This window comes from Lycorma delicatula, chromosome 3 (genome assembly GCF_047948215.1).
Source record: "Lycorma delicatula isolate Av1 chromosome 3, ASM4794821v1, whole genome shotgun sequence".
In the NCBI taxonomy this organism is placed as follows: domain Eukaryota; kingdom Metazoa; phylum Arthropoda; class Insecta; order Hemiptera; family Fulgoridae; genus Lycorma; species Lycorma delicatula.
In genome coordinates this window covers 193,774,070-193,796,149 of record NC_134457.1, presented here as the reverse complement: position 1 = coordinate 193,796,149, position 22,080 = coordinate 193,774,070, and the positions used below count along the sequence as shown (strand labels likewise).

The window sequence follows — 22,080 nt, the reverse complement described above, 5'->3', positions numbered from 1 at the left end:
AGCGATTACAATTTCAAAACCAAGAATGCTTATGGAAAATTAATCGCCACCTAGCTTGGCTGGAGGATGGCTAATCTGATGAACCGTTAGAATGGTACATGCGGGTCAACCAATAAGAGAATGTCTAGGTTGTAGCATGAAACCTTCCTGTGTGTGAAAACCTCGGGAGGTTATACGGCCCGACTTGGTCGAATCCAAAAGGATTCCGATGATTGGGAGGGGGGATATCAGGTTAGGTGAAAATTAGATCGGATGCAAAACATAACAGTGAAAGAAAATTGCTACGAAAACGCTTTGGAGGGCATCATCCCGCCTTTTTAAAAGGAAACGTGTAACAAACTGGTGTGTTTGGGGAGGCTGCGTCTTTACGCCGATCGCGGTGTACGTGAATGTAGGTTAGGAAAATACCCTTACAATTCCAAAAATAGTATGCATTTTTCGGAATAGGTTTTCTACATTTTAAGGTGGTTGCTACGATCGACTTGGCCTATAAACAATTTGGACGATCAGAAAGAAACAGATAGATGAAGAAACAATTTGTAACTTCATGTAGTAGACATTAAGATGAAAATATCATGAGATTACCGTATTGATACATATGACAGTTACATCATGATTTTCTAATGAAAAAGAAAAAAAATATTAATTCTGATGAGTGCATTCAACTTATTTTTTTTTTAAATATATCATTTACGCACTTTCTTGTCTTCGTTTAAAAATTCATTATTCTAAGATATTTGTTTAACATTAAATTTAAAAATTTTCATTCTCTTTATACAGGTATGTAGTAGTTATGTTCAAAATATGAATAAGAGTAATTAATTTTAAATGAAAACAATTATTCTGTAACATTTAATTTATAATAGTACCGATTACGATAAAATTATGCTCATCTATTTATCTGTTCAAACATTTACTCAAACTTTTTAATAACATAAGAGTTAATAAATGGCATATTGATTACCATTTTTAATTTCTTATAACCGTATTTGTTTTATTTTTAATAGTTTTTGTTTCTTTTGATACTGGTAAATGAGATAGAAATTGTGTTTTTCTTGGATCATTTTGTCAATAAATACTTTAATGTAGAAAATTATTATCTTTAAGTCCAGTGAAAAGCTTACAATTTTTTAATTTCTTTCTAAACTGTGTATATTTATCTTCTGCCGATAAAATTGATAAATATGTGAATACCAGAGATTGAGCTGAAGATGTGAATGTATCTACATTATCGCTATGTAGGTACGACAAATTCTTAGTTTTATGCTTTTTAATTCAACAAGTCTTAATTTAATATGTTACAATATAAGAGAATATGGTACATAAACAAGAGATAAATATTATAAATTAAAAAACAGAACTGCCAAAAAATACTAACATTACTCTTTAATATAGGATAATAGAAGAGCGTGCGTGTGACAGTTTTGTATATACTCGTAGTATTTGTATATAGTATAATTTTTTTTCAATTTTTTAAAATTTATTTAAACATATTTGTACAGCCTATAACACTCCCGGTAACGTAAGGATTCCAACGATGGGTCATACATTTAAATCGGTTCAGCCGTTAAGCTGTTACAGTGGAACAAACATACATACACCCTAAATACTCTTTTTGGGACAATCTTATAAAAAAGTATCCTTTTTATAATAACGCAAACTGAATTCATACTCTTCGTACACGAGATCGCCGTGGTTCGATAACACAATTAAAAAATAATTGTACTTTTAAAAAATGAGGTTTGCTAATGTACGAAATAGAATTATCCGAACCGTAAACAAATTCAAAACATACATCCGCAAAGATACTTGGCAAAAAAAATCTTCTTAAAACGGATTAGTGCATTTTTATAATCCTCCCTGATGTTTTTATTTAGTGCCATTTAGTATGCGAGTAGATTATACAGTTATAACGGATTAGGAAGTTAATTGAACGTATTTAAATAAACATTCACTTTTTGGATCATTTTATCCAGGGAGTAAAGTGTTATATAATGAAAAAATTAACGTTTACAATATAGCACAAAACACTGCAACATAAATGTACATATGTATACATTTGCAATTTCATCTGAAAGTACACGCTTGTCATGCTCAATAATATGAGGTATATTTTTTAAGTAAGTACCGTTTTGATATATGTCCGCTGAGGCGCGGCTGTCGCCGTTTCGCATATGTGTACTAACTACATCGATTGGTTTGCTATAAACGCTGTTAGATGATTAATATATACGTCTTTGTTTACAGTTTCCTGTGCGTGATTCAAATGCCTATTACTACAAAGAATACCATCGATTGTGAAGTACATGCTGTAATCTGTTTCTTAAATGTAAGAGATACGAAAACGGCCGAAATTTTACAGATTAGTAAAGTTTACGGTCGGACATAGCGTTATCATCAAGGGTACCATAGCGTACATTTTTTCACCACGATGAGAAAATGGGTTAGGGTATTTAAAGAGGTCATACAAATGTACACGATGTGGCACGTAGTGGAAATAGATGGTTTACGATTTCATAATTAAGTAATGAATTTGCTTTAATTTCACGAAGTGTTCTATATGAAATTGTGTACGCTTAAATTATCGGAAGTTGTGCTCATGCTGGGTATCAAAAATGCTGCCTGATTTACACAAAAACAAACGTTTAGCCAGTAAATTGAATTTTCTCACAATATGCAGCGATGAAGGTCATCCGTTTTTAAGCCGAATTGTTACTGGTGACGAGACATGATTGCCTCACATTACGGTGGAATCAAAACAACAGTCTATGGAATGGGAACGCTCAATATTTCCCAAGAAAGTGAAAGGAAACGATGTCAACCCGGGAAATCATGTGCAGTGTTTTGGGGAAGAAAAGGGCCGTTGCTTGTTAATATTTTGATTTGTGGTGAAAAGATAAATGCCGAGAAATATTTGAAAGCTTGACTAAACTGCGTCTCGCAATCCAGAACAGAAGGCATGTTGAGTTTGGAAATATGCTGCTTCACAACAATGCTTGGTTACACACAGCTCATCGCGTCATTTGGCTGAGAACAAATTCATCAACCATCGTGTAGTACTTATCTGGCACCGGAGACTACCACTTGTTCCTGCATTAAACCAGCACCTCTGCGGTCAGCGTCACGATTTCTATGAAGTAGGTATATAGAAACTGATCAGACGATACAAGTGCCAAAAATAACAAGCATCTCATGTCAAAATTACTAAAAAAAGTGAAAAACGATGTTATTTCCCGCTTATTTGGCTATTGGATATCAATATGTTAAGCCCATTGAAATCTAGATGTATTAAGACCTAAGAGAGCCGATTGATTTTATAATGAACATCAGTGGGCTTACTCAGAGAGGGCAACTCTGATTATGTGTCATTTGTATCATATGTTTAACGTGCGTCACAGTAATAAGAAACACTGAAACGGGTAATCTGACGCAACAAATTATTGTATACCATTCTATAAGAAACGATGAATTAATTAAACAAACTGTCTTTTTACGTGATATAATCGTAATAACTTTTACTTCCTGGTAAAGTGTTATTTTTGGAGGACTGACTAAATAGTACATAATTTTAATACCTTTTCAAATTATTTTTATCAAAATAGATATTACCCTTATTTGTTCTGTCAAATATTTTTTTGATTTAAATATATTACAATAACTTTTAATTATTCAACTAAGTTTTGTTTTCAATGTTTGGAATTCTTTTTTTTACGGCAATTTGTTTTTTTCATTATAATAAGATTTAATGAATCAGAAAAAGAAAATAGATTTACAGTTAAAGAGCAATATTTCACGTGAAAAACTGGTATCGGTGAAAATAATGTTTTGTTAAAAAAATAATATCATAACATCATAAATTATGAATTCATTTGTTAAACATTTAAACATTAATTAAACATTTTTTTAAATTAAAAACAAATTTATTATTAAATTATAAAAAAAATTGATGTGGACAACACATGACTTCCTTGCACGCCCATTAGTATATTTATACTTTTTTTTAAATTAAAAGTACATAAAATTTTATTTCATTTAAAACTTCTGATATATTTTTCATAATTTTTTTTGTTATTATTGAATTATTATTCGTGTAATTGTTTCACAATGTAAAAGGTAATAATTATTAATAAATCAATATATTTAAATTAAAAAAAGGAAATGTCTGATTCGGACCAATGTGCCTTTCTCCGTTGTAAGATCCAAATATTTCATTGATTAAAATTTTATTTGGTTATAATTCTGGAATCAATTAAAATAAGTACCACTTTTGATAAATCGTAGAAAAGTTCTCAATAAGGGCTTATTACTAGTCCAAAATCCAATTTGACCCTTTTGGTTCAGTCGATTGCAATCAAAAGGGGAGGTGCGTAACAAAATACTACAACAGTCCTAAATCCAAAATGTCAACATCCTACGGCTAATCGTTTTTGTGTTATGAGAGATACATACATACGTACGTACAGACGTCACGCCGATACTGCACACAAACTAGCTAGTTACATACGAAACTGGTCAAAATGGATATTTCCGTTGAAATATGGAATCCGACATTTTTCGCGATCATAATACTTCCTTTACTTCGTACAAGCAAGTAAAAAGTTTTTGGTTCTAAATAAGCCGAAATTATCATGTTTTAAAATGAAATAATTCTAATTATAAATCACGAAAATTTGTTGTAAATAATATGATATCCTTCTTTAAGTTATGCAATTAAAATTAATTATTATTAATGCTTCTGTAACAATTTGTATACAAACTTTAAATAAACGAAGTATAATAATGAAAATGTGAGAATATATACTCTTGAAAATCAGAAAACTGGGAAGTTAATAACATTAAAGCTGATTTTATAATCTGTTCCTCCGGAGAACAGGCTACAGGTCATATTCGGTCAAATTTAAAACCACCAGTAAGGGTCAATAACCAAGAATAGTTAGAAACTGATCCCGGGATCAATTCAGCTTATTAATTACAATAAAACTGTCATACACTACGCATAAACAGTATTAATTCATTGAAAATTCATGAAACAGAACCGAGAAACAATAATAAATAATCTTTAAATAAAATTTATTGTAAAATAATAAATAAATTACACTTCAGTATTCACATAAAGTACCTCCTTATTTTGTATTTTTTGTAAAAAATAAATAATAATATAAATTGATATTTTTTAAGATATTATTGTATCATAACTAAGAATAAATACATCATATACAAATCATGTATAGTTTATTAACCTTAAAAGCAAAAAAAAAAAAAAATTGGTTTTGAAAATAATTATATTAATAAATGCAACTCAGATAAGATTTGTTTGTCTCTTGACGTAAATGCCAATTCTAAGCAACAAATAAAATAATAATAATAATAATAATAATAATAATAATAATAATAATAATAATAATAATAATAATAATAATAATAATAATAATAATAATAATAAGAGTTTAATATAATGCAATAATAATTACAAATAAAAGTAATTTTTTTTTCGAATAGTATTCTTATATTACAATAATGGAAAAACAATTTTATAAATTATAAACCCTTTAATATGCGTCTAAAAATAAGGTCGCGCTATTTGTGGAGATCAGCAATCCCCGTTTCTATTACCATTTCAACAATCGTACTAAAATTAAAAAAATTTATGAAATTGAATGGAAAAAATGCCACCTTAATTTCATTGAAAAATAGTTGCGGAAACTCTTTCCGCGTCTTTTAATTACATTCTAAAATTACCCTCGTTGTTAAAAAAAGTATCAGTATTTAAGAAAGTATTGTTTATTTTGAGAGATACTAAGAAACATTTCACATAAGATTTACGGAAATCGAATAAAGATTTTTTGATAAATTACAGTTATTCGGAAAATTATGTTACTTACTATTAAAACAGTACTTTAGGTAATGTCTTAATAATCTCGTTAAACTAAGATAAACACTCAACCGAACAGAAAACCCGCGGAATTCGTTTCTTTTTCTTTTTTAAATTTCATTTTCAAAAACTTTTACGATGCTTTAAAATATTAAGTCATTTTTATTAATTGATAATAGAAAAACGACTTTTCTAGCTATGTAAGGAGGCAATCTTACCTAAGGAATAACATATAAAAACGCTTAGCATAAAGTAACATCGAACGAAGTTTTACGCATCATTTCAAACCGATATACTAGGGCCGCATTTTTAAGTCTTTATAAAAACAATGAAAGAAAACTTATTTTATACAAATCGTTTTATTTTTTCTCAAATTATTCATCTTTAAGATTTATACACTTTTGCATACGTTTGAACCCGATTCTCGAAACATTTTTCCACGCTGATTTTGGTACCTCAAAAACGTGATTTTGGAAGGATTCTTGAGACAATGAAAATCGCTATCCACTCTTTTTTTTTTTATATATCAGGAACAAAAAGAAGTCGTTAAGCGATAAATCAAGTGAATACGGGTAATGAGACATTAATTGAATGTTTTTTTCCGTCAAATAATCGTTCGTTTGACGTGCTGTGTGAGCTGGCATTTTCATACGAAGAATGATGCAACGTTTTCGGTTGTTTTTCCTGAATTCATTGATGATTTCTGGCAAACAAATAGTTATACCATTCAATTTACTGTCCTTCGATTATCTAAAGCAATGGTTGCTACACGTCCGGTATAACCGAAGAAACAAACGATCATTTTCTTGGAAGTGCTTCGCGATCGAACCATTTTTGTTGGATTCCGTTTATATTGGAATACCCAAACAGTTGATTGTTACTTAGTTTCCGGTAAGTATGAATTTATTTAAGTTTCGTCTACTGTTACGATGTTATATACGGATTTTGCATTTCCTCTGTCGAATTTACTGCGCATTTCCTTACACCGATTGGTACTAGCTTGTTTTTGATCTTCGGTCAAATTATGCGGAATCCATCGGGAACAGACCTTTTTCACAGATTAAATATTCATGAAAAATCGAATGTACTGTAAATCGAATGTAGTCTTCAATATGCCTAACGATGTCTCTATCTCACGGTATGTCACATATCAAACCTCTTCAATCAAGTTGCGCACAGCAACGATATTTTTGGAACAACCGATTTGGGTCGATCTTCACGAAATTCATCGCTGACGGAAAAACCACTACGACGAAATTCTACAAAACAAATTTTAAAACTCATTTCTGATGGTGATTTATTACCAAAAATTTAACGAAGCGATTTGAGTCATTATTGTTGAGTTAGGCCCTTACTAAGATCATTAAAAAATCATCCAACGAAAACCTTCACGTGAAATTTCCATTTTTTCACGAAACTGTTTTTTTTTTTTTTTTTTTTTTTTTAACGCTAACAGTAAACAAACTATTAGGCCGATTTCTGAGCTACCATTATTTTACTAATAAAAAAATCAAATTTTACAACAATAATAATGTCACCTAAATATCGCCATCTAGTGGTCGTTTGCAAAAACTTAAAAGGGAACCTCCGTATTACAACAGAAATAAAACAATAAATAAAATTAAGTTGATCAACCAAATAGTATGTTCAAAATAAATACGAAATTAATAACGCTGAATAAAATTTATTCAGAAAATTTCACGTCAATCTTATAATCAGAATTAATCAAACTGCAACAGATCAACAAACGAGTATATTAAACTTGGGATCAAAGAGCTGAATATCCTTAATATTTAATTTCAAAGATATAAAGTCAAAGAATTTTTTGAGCACGAAAAGAGATGATAAATGAACTTTTATTAAGAATAATTAATAAAACAATAATGATACCTGTATTACAACTATCACAACTTATGACAGATTTAATGTATTGCTTTTTTATCAGTAGAAAAGAGTACATAATTTTATTACTTTAAACTATTTGACGAAGTCCGTTTTTATGTATGATAGATGTAAAAGTACCTCGGCTATAAGAGGCACTAATCAGAATCGCTGTCTTTAATGTTCATTGAAGAAGGCAGGCCCTGTGGTGGTGTCACTTTCAGAGCGCAATATTACCAATATTTCGATGTATATTTTTAAGCAATAATATATTCGATTGAGTGATAAAGGAAAACGGGAAAACACTTAATATTAATTTTCTCCAGTAAACCTGGAACGGGAATTGTTATTTCTGATTTCCGTAAATCATCTTCAGAACGGTTTGTTTCTGGTCAGGTTACCTACAACTTACAACCTAGATTGTACTATATAATAAACAATAAATCTATTGAAAATAAGTTAATCAAAATTACTATTTTGTTAAAAATGTGTTATGTAACAGTATTTTATTTATAATTAATAAAATATATTGAAAATAAAACTTACTAGTAAAGCACGTCATTCGCATCATGTCGTTCGTATCGAACTGTCTTGCAAAGAGACCTGAGGGTTGATTCTCGACAGGGAGATAATGCCTCCAGTCCATGCAGTCCGTAATAGATTATCTGCAAGTCCTAAAAAAAAAATATATTTGTATAATAAAATTGTTAAAAGTTATAAAACTGTAGTAAAGTAAATCTCTACGTATTAAATAAGTTTTATTATTAAAGAAAACCGTCAAAGATTTAAATTGATAAAAAAGAAATTGTACAATATTCTCTTAAGTTAAAGAAAACAAAGTTCTAACTTAATTTACTCCTGATAAAATTTCTTCGTAAACGAACTATTTTCCAGTCTGAATAATTATTACAGAAATAATATTTGTTATTGTAATAATTATTTACTGATGTGTTAGCAAACAATCTTAAGAATAGTATTAATTATATCACTTTTGCGTACCACTGGAAAAATTTGATATAATAGAACAGATCTGAAATGGATTTAATAAATTATACAGAAAAAACTAAGCTAAAATGTTAAAAAAAGAAACAGGTTACATTAAAACTTTGGTAAAGAGGGTTTTTAAAAGATTTTCCGGAAATTATAAAAAATGGTCAATCTTTCTCTACAAATTAACTAAACATAAAATATAATAATGACGTTAAAAAATTTCTTCTTCATTCCATGAAATCGCTTTAGAGTTTACAGCACTCAAAATATTTTAAGAATCTTTTTGCTATTGAAAAAACAAACTATTAAGACAATTTCTGTATGAATAAAACAAACAGCTTAATAATAATAACAATAAATGTAAAGAAAATTTATTTCAATTTAAGAATAAAGCATTAGCTTAAATTAAACACATTAACGTATGATAAATAACTATTTAAAAGCTTTACATTTGCGATGTAAGTTCCTGTACAATTTTCTTCTATTCCCATCTTAATCTTTTCCCCTTACGGTTAATGCCATACACAGACATAACTATATTTCATTTTTATAGATCTTCCAGCCTTCCACGAACCTCTTGCCGCCATATGTTCATAATATTGCAACTTCTTTATCTAACTTACTCGTAAACAGTTATCTAAAAAAGTATGAGGTAATTCGTAGAAACAAACTTAAACAGATAAGTCACAGTAATCTGAAACGGGATCATCTTTATATATAAATAATAATATTAAATAAACACTTTACAACACGAACGCTAAACAATGAATATTAAATACAAATAAATATTATAATAAAAGCTATTAAAGTAAATTGGAAAATAAGATTATTCTCCAAAAAACATTTCCAAACCAATCTAACTTAAAATTTAAACCTAGATAGATACTTCGATTCTCAAACAATCATTATCAGTAGACAGTACGAAAAACAGTACGTAAAAAAATTAACCCCAATACAAAAATATAACAACAATATTAAGTGACAAATACAATAATACTTAAGTAACCGTATTTTGGAAAAACAATGAAACTAAGAAAAATTAAAAATAACCGTATTCGTTCTGGACAGTCCCATTACAACACGTTAATTTAAAAATATTTAAACATTTAAAACGTCAACCCAGATTGCCCCACCATGACTTTTTTATTGCTCGGTGGATAAAACTCATTTCAAAAAAGATATACAGCAGGAACTTTGAACCGATAAAAGATATATCCTGCATTCGAAAAATATTTTAAGGGTATTTACATCAGTTTTAGGTCCTTATGATTGAAAACGTTTGCAAAAGTAATTTTGGTACTCTTCCGTCATGTGTCAAGAAATGTTATTAATTAATTAAATTATGTAATAGTAATATTGAATTTATTAATCTATGTACTTGTTTTATTAATACTTTAATAGCATGTCAGAGGACCCCGCTTTGTTCGTTATATTACGGTTGTGAGAATAATAATAATATTGATAAATAACAATTAAAGCTTGCAAAACTCTCTTTCCTCCAACGTTTCCTTCGTTCTTGAAAGAGAAGCTCTGATATTTCCCCAAGAGAGCTAAGGCCTCAATCTATTGCTTAAACCCTTTTCTGGGATAACACGAATGTATCCTGAAAATCTGAAAGGAATCAGTCGGTTGGTTCTGGCGTGAGACTTTGATACCCCCTCGCTTAATTCAAAAAACTATCAAGTCGGGTGCAAAGTGGTCACTTTTGATCCTCTATTAGAATATAGCATTTGTTTTTTCCCTCGATTTCGTAATAGCCATTACGCGTGCGCACACACACACATACACACACAACAAATTTTTTTTAATAGTGCAGATTCTATTTATACAGTGCGTTCGGAAAGTCGCTGTGTAGTATACTTTAGACTAGATCGTGGATATCGGTGTTTTTGGTGGTTGGGTTTCAATTAACTACACATCTCAGGAATGGTCGAACAGAGACTGTAATGACTACACTTCTTTTACACTCATACAAACAGGAAAAAGAAAAAAGTATACTTTAGAATTATGTGGTGTATTCTGTTCTTTCGTCGTTAGGTTGGTTGCCCTGTGCGTTTGTTAGGCGCTACTCAGTAATAAACCAACCCGTCAATTGTTGAATAGTGATTGAACGTGCTTCGTTTTTTTTTTGTGTTGTTTCGTTTATCGGAATCAATAGTTGCAAGAAACGTAATAGTTCTTTCGGTAGAGGAACGTATTTTTCTCGTTGAATACGTCTTTCGTGAAGGTCTGAAGGTCTAAGAAAGGTCTGCACTGATTTAAAGAAGCAAAAGTTTTCTGAAACGTTTTTCAAATACTGCTATTCCTCACCGCAATGAAGTTCTAACTCTTATCGAAAAGTTTCGCGCAACAGGCTCTGTTGAAAACGCTGATCGAAGTGGAAGACCACCTAAACTAAACGAACAGAAGCTGTTTGATATTTCTGATATTACAGTCGAAAGTTCATAAAAATCATGCGTACGTTAGCACAGCAACAAGATATAGGACTTACTACCACACATAAAGTTGTAAGAAAACAACTGAAACTTTTCCCCCATAAAGTAAGGTATGTTCAAGAACTGAAACCTACAGATAAGGCCAAAAGAATAAACTATGGGTAATGGTTTAAACGTTTTATTGAAATACTACATAGAAATACCGTAACAAAATGCGGTGTAATACAGATACAGGAATTAGAGATTCGTATATTGCTGCGTTGATGTGGCGTCACTGTCATAAAGATCGCGATTTATGGCCAGAAAATCCGTGGTTGACAATGCCACTTACTGGGCTCCAGAATAAAACGTAGGCCAAGATTTAAAATAATAAAATAACTAAAACTACCATCAGCAAAAAACCATAATTTTAAATACCTTAACACACAATAGTTATTACATAACGTAAAGCAGCGAAAAATAATTTTTCATTTAATTACAAAAAAAAAATTCTATTCATAAATTCTTCAATTATTTGAAAAAGAACGTAATTTTCTGACCCGTGATTTAAAGTAAACCATTTGAAAACTGACATTAGTGTTTCTTGGCACATAACGGAAGAATCTGGATTTTTAAAAAATTTAAACTTCAAACAAATGGATTGGTCCCTCATGTTGTTCAACAATGAAGTCTCTGCTTTAATATTGATGAAGTAAATATTTCAACTATTTAATTTCTAAAGCCCTGCTTGGATTTCTCTTTTATAAATTATGTTTTTGTTCTTTTTTTTTACTACGTCACATCTGTATTTTCCCCGCCCCATCACCGGAGCCGAACACGTAATCAAACAAAAACTCAGCTCCCAGGGGTGCCATTGCCTCAAACTACCTCGGCGGGAACAAAGCCCTACTCAGGCAACCGGGAATCGGCCGTTTATTGTCATGCCATGCCTCTAATGAGGGCCCCCAGAGGAGTCCCCCCACTGGGACTCTGATCTTCATGCCTTGCTTCTAATGAGGAACTCCCAAAGGTATCCTCCATTTAAATTTATTTAGGAACTTACGGTATTTAGGATTTAAGAACTACGGTTTACCTTCCCCCCCTCCGCCAAAGGTGCTGCAAGGGAGTCCCCGCCCGATTATTGATGATGGAACGCCGGAGCCTCCCATCCATCTTGGACGAGGCTGTTCCCCGCAAACACCACGCCAGGACAGGCACCGCCGACTCATGATACGGGTGAAGCCTTACAACCTCGACCCGCCGGTGCATGTCCATGCAACTTGCAAGACGGACAGCGAGCTTCCCGCTTGCAGTCCTTCCGCAGTGGCCGGCCTCTCCACAGATAAAGAAATGGTCATCCTGTCCGGGCAGCAACAAGATTGAACCCTTTGTCTTTTGTTTTGTTTCCGTGTTAACCGTGTTGTTATTATTCCGTGTAAGATTTTTATGTCTCGTGTTGTGTGTTGAACTCACCTTTATCTTCTACGGGTAGGTACTTCAGTTCTTTTGATTTGTTAGGTCCTTTCAGTCTTACTTAAGACTCGGTATGATTGTTTTGTTTTGACGTTAAAGCCCATAAGGGCTAAGAACGGAACGGATGGCGGAGGGTGTCTTCCCCTACGGGGTCAGGATGTTTTTTTTGGGTAAATGGTTTAAGACCATCGATTTCAATAAACCTTTGTGACCAGTTTCCAGGCGATGCTGAACAACAACCGATTTCTCTGGTATTCTATATTTACAATGATGAGCCGAATACTCTATTATTCTAGTTTTCTAGTCTTTAGTATTCTAGTTTTTTAATATTCTAAAAGACTAGAATACTTTCTAGTCTTTCTTTAGTTTGATCTGCGTGTATAAATTGCAATTATCATTTTTCTTTAGTAAACAAATCATTACTGACCACTACTTCGATGGGTTTAATTTTATCTTTAGCATTTCCAAGGACTGAGACCAATTTTTTTATACGTAACCACCACAATAACGTTAGTGATGATTTTTTGAAATATTCTTTACCTTGTATTATATGGAGGGTGATATGCACTCCATACTTTCATCGATCTCTCATCTCTAAGTACGATTTTTTTTGTAAACGGTTATTGGAATAATATTACTTCCCAATTTAAATTAACATTAAATAGTCGTATTAATCTATCTGTATAAAATCGAAGTATCAACTGTATTACTTAGCATACACTTACTTTTTTATTTTTATCCATGATTTTTAAAACTTAATAATGGTAAAAAATCAAGGGGGGTCTTAATCTACTTACTTTCCTCAGTTAAAATGTCTAATTTCATTTTAATTTCAAAACTTAATAAAAATGAAAGAAAAGTACTATTTTTCATGACATTTCAACTAAACTCGAATTTACGCCCTTTGAAACGCGAAAACATTATTTTAAATATGTTGAATTATCAGCTTTTAATAACTTTCCTTATTGCTCTCGTCGAATTAAAGTGTTTCTGGACCAATGATCTTCTAGTTATCGATCATTTTTCAATTAACTACTTAATTCAGGTACGGTTATTTAAAAAAAAACTAAAATAATTGGTATTTTTAATTTTCATAAGACGAATAAGAACAAGTAATCATTATAACGAGGGAAAATTCGTATTTTATTCTGATTGAGTATACCTCCTAGTGGGAACTGTCATGTCATTCTCTACGTCGTAATAAAAGTTGTTTTGATTATTATTAATACGCATTTTATTATTTATTTAAATCATGCAAACCAAAACTTTTTAAAATTATTTAGCTTTCTTTTCTTTTTCTGTTTAGCCTCTGGAACAAACGTAAGATATTATTTCAGAGGATGATATGTATGAGTGTAAATGAAGTGTAGTCTTGTACATTCTCAGTTCGACCGTTCCTGAGATGTGTGGTTAATTGAAACCCAACCACCAAAGAACACCGGTATCCACGATCTAGTATTCAAATCCGTGTAAAAATAACTTATTACTGCAGTTAAGAAAAAGTACATTATGGGTTAAAATTATTTAGCTAAATATTTCTAACTGCAATATATATTATTTGAAAAACTTTCAATGATGGAAAACCATTAGACGAAAATCCCCCTAATTGGGCAAGGAGAATGAGAAAAAATCAATTATTAGTTACACAATATAGCATATTCTTAGAATTTTATTTGAACACAAAAGTGTTAATAAAATTAGGTTAAAAAGTAGAAAAAAGAATACTTTTACAGAAAAAATCTTAGCTAATTAAATGAAGATATAGGTTACAATAAAAGTTACTGAAGAGTTACATAAGATCACCCTCATTTTTTTATAGTTATTATAAAACTTGTTATTAAGAGATAGCCCGTCAATGTAGAGGCACGTTAATCAGTCAATTACATAAAAGTGAACTAATTTTATATTTAAAATAATGATATACAAATTGTGGTCATTATTATTATCTTTCTGATAATCTAACCAATATTACAAGAGAGAATGTAGATGATGATAAACATACACTTAAGCCAAAAATATACGCCCTATTTATAATTAATTATCATTACATATACATAAAACAGGAAATACTATACGATTAAATGATAACGTTACAAAACTCAAAAAAAAAAAAAGATATGAAGTGCTCTTTACACCAAAAATGTACTGATGAATTTAAATTAAAAAATGAACACGTTGGTAAAATTTAAACGCTAATTATATTTTTACAAAAACTGAAATGTCTAACTTAATGTTTAAAAAGTTAGTATATATAATAACTAAAACAACTTATATAGATGTTTCAAGCTTAATAACTTTATTTCATTGAAATTGTTTAATGTATTATAAATTTTAAACAATTAACGAAAAAAAAATTAGTTTTATGATTTTCTATTAAAATAAGATTACTTATAACTATTGTACCTTTGAGAAAATGCTTAAAAAAAGGAAACAATTTCACCAACACTGATAATACTATATTTATATCAGCCAAACCAATAAAATTATAACTCTCAACTTTAAAGAAATATGTAGGTACAAATAAATAAAAAATCTTATGTGGACAACACATTACTTTCTTGTACGCATATTAAAATAAATTTACACAATTTTTTTTTTTAATGAATTATCATTCATTGTAATTTTTTTTACAATGAGAGGTTAATAATTATTAATAAATCAAATCAATATAATCAAATTAAAAAAAGGAGATGAAGTCTGATTCGCACCAATGTGCCTTGTTAAGATGGAAATATTTCACTTATTAACATTTTATTTGGCTATAGCTCTGGAACCAGAGAAAATAAGTACCAAAATCCAATTTTATTGGACTTTGTGCTTTGTTGGACACTTTTGGTTCAATCGATTGCAATAAAAAGAGGAGGTGCCCAACAGTCAACATTTCAACATTTTAGGGCTAATCGTTTTTGAATTATGAAAGATACATACGTACAGATGTCATGCCGAAACTAGAGAAAATGGATTCAGGGATGTTCATAATGGATATTTCCGTTGAAATCTGGAAACCGAAATTTTTCGCGATCACAATACGTTCTTTACTTCGTACAAGGAAATAATAATCACCAGTTTAAAAGATATGATGCTTTTTAAAAATCAAAGTATTTATTCGAGACGCCCTGGTTTCGAATCTCAGTCCGAAATAGTATTCGTCAAACGTTAAAACATTACCATTCCATAATTCTACGCACGGGCTTAACCGCTTAAAGGTGAATTCTAATCGTTCATAAGATATGAATCGATAGATCGATAGATCAAGCTGAAATATTTTTTCATGTTTTCAAAAAGTCGTAAGTGCGGATTATAAATATTTGTTCAGTCTGAAGAATCAAGAACTGATATAATTTTAATTAGGTATTAATAAAAAAAATCTTTAATTACGGAACGTGACATTCTAATAGAAGAAAGTTATTTTCCAAGCAAGTTATCAGATTACACCACATATATATATGTGTGGTGCAATTAAATTACAGTGCCATTAAATTAATAAATTATTTCTGTAGATACGGATTTGCTGTCAGAATAGTTGTTACGGTAACAATCCAAGTAGAGATTATATTGATTTTTAGTAATCTTTCACTGCAAACTAACACTGGAAGAGAATACAGTTCGACAAAAATCTGATGTGGACAGCGCACTACCTCCTTATACGCCTATTAAATTATATATACACTTTTTTTAAATAAAAACTAAAAAAAAAATTATTTCATTAATAACTTCTGATACATTTTCTTTTTTTTTGTTATTCTTTAATTATTATTTATCGTAAAATTTTTATTTACAATCAGAGGTTAATAATTATTACATTCATCGGAGGTTATTATTACATTTAAATTTACAAAAAAAAGTTAAAAAAAAAAACGTCTTCCCCTTGTAAGATCCAAATATTTCATTAATTAAAATTTTATTTTGCTATAACTCTGGAACCAGTGAAAATAAGTATCAGTCATGATATATCGTTGAAAAGTTCCCAATGAGGGCTTATTACTGCAGTTAAGAAAAAGTCCAACATTCAATTTTTTTGAATTTTGGGCTTTTTTGTACACTTTTAGTCCAGTGCAACCAAAAGCGGAGGTACACAATTAGATGTTACAACAGTCCTAAATGCAAAATTTCAGCATCGTACGGCAGATAGTTTTTGAGCTATGCAAGATGTACGTACGTACAGATGTCACGCCGAAACTAGTCAAAATGAATAATTCCGTCGAAATCAGAAAACCGAAATTTTTCGCGATCAGAATACTTCCTTTACTTCGTACAAGGAAGTAAAAAGGCAGTTAACCAGAGCAAATTAAACTGAGCAATTTTTGTGCGATTATTTTATGAATCGTTAGTTTTTTGCGCCCCATTCTTCTCCTGATTGATGTATTTTACATTAACCACTTTCAGTATTTGTATAATTTTTAAATTATAATATTTATTTATAAATATAAAATGGTTAAAAAATATAACAAATATTTTTTTATATCTCGGTTCTGCGACTAGTAGTTATATCAGTACTACGTGCTATAGTAGTAATCTGGCTAGGAGAATAACCTATTAGAATTTTTCTTAAAGCCAATCTACATAAATTATCATCAGTATCCTGATAATTTTGTCATATGATTCAATAAACACCGACAGAATGATAAAAAAAATAATAAACGAAATAAAAGAATAAAAACTGATATTAAAAATTTGTACTACATGCTTGGAGACATTATACAGAGTGATTTTTTAGTCCGTTACCCAATTTTAAATGTAATTTAAAAAAGGGAAATTTAGGTGGAATAAAAATATGTATTTGTTACTTACAAAATAAATTTAATAAAAAGCTATTACTTACATAACTGTTAAAGAATATGCTCAAAATTCCCACCCCTTGCGGTTATACACTATATTTGCAGTAACCTTTTTAAGAGTTGCATTGGAAATATTCGTGATTAAGTCTGTAATATTGACTTAAGTTCATAAGTAGTGTGAGGATTGTTTTTGAAGGCCTCGGACTTAACATAGCCTCACAAAAAGTAGTCAGGAGATGTAAGGTCTGGGGAGCTTGGAGGCTATAAGCCCTTGCTTATTATTCGATCATCAAAGAACTCTTGCAGAAAATCCACGGTTTCTCGAGACGTGTGGCATGTAACGCCGTCTTACTGAAACCAGCAATACCGTTCTTGAGGTTCCAGGAGGGACACAAAATGGCGCACAATATTCCAGTATACGTCAACATTTACTGTCTGTTCGAAGAATATGGGTCCGACTATACGATGACGAGATATCGCACACCACACACCAATTTTTTCAGGGTGCAAAGATTTGTCTAGTAAAGCGTTAAGATTTTCAACTGCCCAAATTCGACAGTTTTGACTGTTCACGTACCCATCGACATGGATCCAAGCTTCATCACTAAGAACACTGTTTAAAAATTCGATTCCTTTATCATTTACGAGAGACCTAAACTAACGGCAATATTGCAATCGCTTGTTTAAATCTGGAGGCTGAAGTTCTTGGACTAATCGTACGCGATACGGATACAATTTAAATTTTTTAGCAGCTTCCTCAACACTTGAATATGACAAACTGACTTGCGTGCAAAGTTTTCGTAAACTTTTCACCGTGGAGAATTGAGCAATCTTGTTTTCACATTTTCTAAAACGTCATCTGTCAAGCGAGTTGGTCGACCACTACATTTTCTGTCGCAAACACTACCTGTCTCTCGAAATCGGTTTGCTAGCCTAGAAATTGACATTTTTTCTGGCGGAGGAACACCAACAAATTTAGTGTGAAATGATTATTTTACACTCGCGTACGATTTCGTAGACAAATATTGTTCAAGAATGAAAACTCGTTGTTCTATGGTAAAAGACATTCTGTTCGTAACACGACTGGAAACGGCACAAAAGTTTACACAGCTCAAGGAGAATCAATCCACACTGCCGTATCTATACCGGTTGAATAGCGCTACCAACTTCGTGTCACAAAACAAAATTTCCCTTTCTTAGAAAAAATATATCAGACATTAACAATTGGGTAACAGGACTAAAAAATCACCTGTATAATTCTTATTTTAATGCCTTAAATAAGACATATATCAGGTTGATATGACCAATTTGAAAATTTATATAAATGGAGCCTTTAATTAAACTTTACATTAAAAAATTTTCTGTAGCTCAATTTTCAAAATAAATTAAAATAACTATATTAGGTTGGCGGGATAATTAAATAACAGGAGATTAAATACAGTCGTCAGAATCCAGTTTATGCGAGAGAATTTAACTTACTTTCAATTACATCGAATCACGTAATTTTTTTAACAAATTAAGGGTCCATTTGCGACATCAAGATATACAGATTCAAATAACTCTAATTACAATATAGATCGAGATTTAATTCTTACAAAAATAAGTTTTTTCTTACTTATTATCCAGTAATTTAATAAAGAATTAAGGGCAAGTTAACTTGACGTCACTATATGAGTATTCATTATTTATTCCATACCAGTTACAAATCTATAATACTTAAAAACCCTTGCAGTGAATATATCAAAGATATTAAAATACAAAACTGTTTCATAAAAACAGGGTAGATTTTAGGAAATCTTTCGTGTTATAATTACGTTCCTATCATTAAAACAATGTGAATTAACATGAAACAACAAAGCAAAACAGTAATTACACAAAGCGTTACCGGCATAGAAAAGGTACGATATTTTTATAAATAATTATTTATTTATATTTTTCTTGAAAGGAGAATTTTAAAAGGCGAGTAACCAGGAAAATAGTTTCTTATCATACAGAAAAGGCTATTCGTTTTCCACAGCGCCGAGAACAGTAGCGATGAAACGATATTAGCATAAACATTAAAACTGGGCAATAGTCTTTATCAGAATTTTCTTTAATTGAAGTTAACTTCCAAACACCATGTACGATAAACACTTAGTTTTGCTGGTATGACGAGAATAATTTTAGCGTTTAAAAACTCAATCAAGTAATGATCTGAGTGCATAGTCTAATATTGAAGTTAGATATAGGAAGAGTTTTTGTGTGAAACCTTCGGTGTTAGAGGAAGGCGCGGGGATCGCGCTTCCGCGAATCGGTTAATTTGATAGTTGAGTATTGTAAGTTATAATAGGTGGTCGTGGTTGGAAAAGGTTGAACGAAGGTGATAGCAGGTTTGTAAGCACACTGATAGAAATCTCTGCCGAAGCATTTCCATCGGTGGCACCCTGACAAAGACCAAATTGAGGACAGTTTTATGTTATCAAATTTAAAGAGTCTAAAAGACAACCTCCGGTAAATCCCATCAGGGCATGGAACGGAGGGTGTGGTGTAGCGACCGGGATCGTCACAAGGCTCCTTCCCTTACAGAGGTCAGGATACCATGTAACACCCAAATTTTTATTCGATTAGTACAAAATCCTCTGAAGTAAAAAATCTAAAATCCGTGCCTATATTACGTTTTCTGGTAATTTTGTAAACTTAGAGGATGATTATTTTAATTTCTCGCTAGATTCTTCTGCGCAACCAGACAAAGAGGCTCTCACATTGTAATACGTACTTCAAAATTATTATAACACAATATTTTCTACAAGACAGGAAATTGTATTTTGTAACATACATCCATATTATCTGTAATTTAAGTAAGCAGCCTCATGAACTAATATCGAGAGGGGGAACTCTGTTAAATGTGAATAACGGATTCATTCGTAAAGATAACTAGAGAAGAGATAAAATAAATATAGTGCAGTTTTTATAAAGCACGTATTCCACTGCATACGACTACTGATAGTTTAATCAGTTTATTCACAGACTGATTTGATGAGCCGGTTTATCTGTAACAAATATAATTAAAGCAATCGCTTTGGAAATACATGAAATTAATAATAGAGATAATTTTTTTTAGGGGTGGGGAAAACGTATACCACTTAACAGAACACCAGATATATGTTTATAAATGATTACAAGGTATGTTTCGGATATACGAGGTTCAGGTGATAAATTCTGCACACTAGCGTGCTACACGGAGACAAAAGGTACTACGGAGTTGGGCGTGGCAGCACATGATAACGAAAATCCCTCTCTACAACCCTATGATAATGCGTTTAAATCCGTTAACCGGTTTGTTTACAGTTGCAATTAAAATGGAGTCGAGTATGGCCAATATGTCAACACGGTTAAAACAGCGCGCAGTATTCGAATTTTAACAGCAAAAAATGTGAATCCTACCAATATTTTTCATCGTTTAAAAGCGGTTTACGATAGTGAAACTGTTGACAGGAGTACTGTGAATAAGTGGTTGTTGAAATTTCGCGAATATGAAGTTGGCAAAGCAACAATTGAGGACGCATCTCGCAGCGGACGACCAGTTTCTGTGACTGACTAGAAACGTCGGAAGGAGGTGGACGATTTACTTCAAAGTGACCGACGAATCATCCAGCAACGCATCGATATTCAGCATATCGCTATTTAGGCATATCTAAAGAACGAGTCGGCCATATTATCTCGCAGTTGGGTTACCGTAAAATCTGTGCGCGATGGGTACCGCGCAAATCCTCTGATGACAAGTTTGAGCCTATTCCGCATCCGCTATACTCGCCGGGTTTGGTTCCATGCGACTTTCACTTCTTCCCTGATTTCAAGAGGGATCTCAAAGTAATCATTACACCGCTGATGATGACGTGAAGGAAGTTGTGGCCACTTGGATCCGAGAAAGACCGCCAGAAATATTCAGTGACGAAATGCAAAAACTTGTCACGCGTTGGGGAAAGTGTATCAGTGTAAACGGGGATTATATTGAAAAATAAATACTTCATTATATAGCTACGGTATTTTACTTTTATTCATTCTTTATTTCATTCCAATATCTCTTTTCATTCCCATGCTACGCATATACGTGCAAAATTTATCAGCCGAGCCTCGTATTTTATAAAAAGAAAACCGATATAGTTGCATTAATTTCCCAAAATCAACTTTGCTACAGAGGTTTCACCCTCCGAGGACTACTATTTAAAATTAATCAATTGATTTCAAATTAAAATCAGGTAAATTTTCTAAATATGTGATCTATTTTAGCCAAGAAGGACTTTTTCTGTACACGAAAAAAGCTTTTTGCCCTTATTCTTTTAATTTAATTTGATTCTTCTTATGTCCGATGCGACATAAGACGAACCACACCTGAAGAAATTTCTGAATTATCTAGAAAAATTATTCTACACTTTTTGTGACTAAAATTAAATGGCACCAACGATTAGAACTCAGACATCTGCGAACAAAATAATTTAGATTATTATTTTATTTAAAATAATAATAATAATCGAATTTATAAAATTCGGTCAGTCCAGTCTGAAAATATCGAACAATAACAGATGAAAAAAAAATAGGTCTACTATCCCTACTTCTAAATTAAATTTTTATCCAAAGCAACATATTAATGCAATGGAATTCTCTAATTTCTTCGAGAATATTAAAGTTAAGT

General features: G+C 31.3%; 1 protein-coding gene across 1 annotated transcript in view; it reads right to left on the bottom strand.

Moving 5' to 3' along the window:
• PDZ-GEF (PDZ domain-containing guanine nucleotide exchange factor) overlaps positions 1–22,080 on the bottom strand; it is a 658,157-nt gene that overhangs the window by 473,357 nt on the left and 162,720 nt on the right. The window contains exon 4 of the mRNA XM_075361266.1: positions 8,300–8,427. Within this exon, the coding sequence (XP_075217381.1) occupies positions 8,300–8,427 (128 nt within the window). The remainder of the gene's footprint in view (positions 1–8,299; positions 8,428–22,080) is intronic.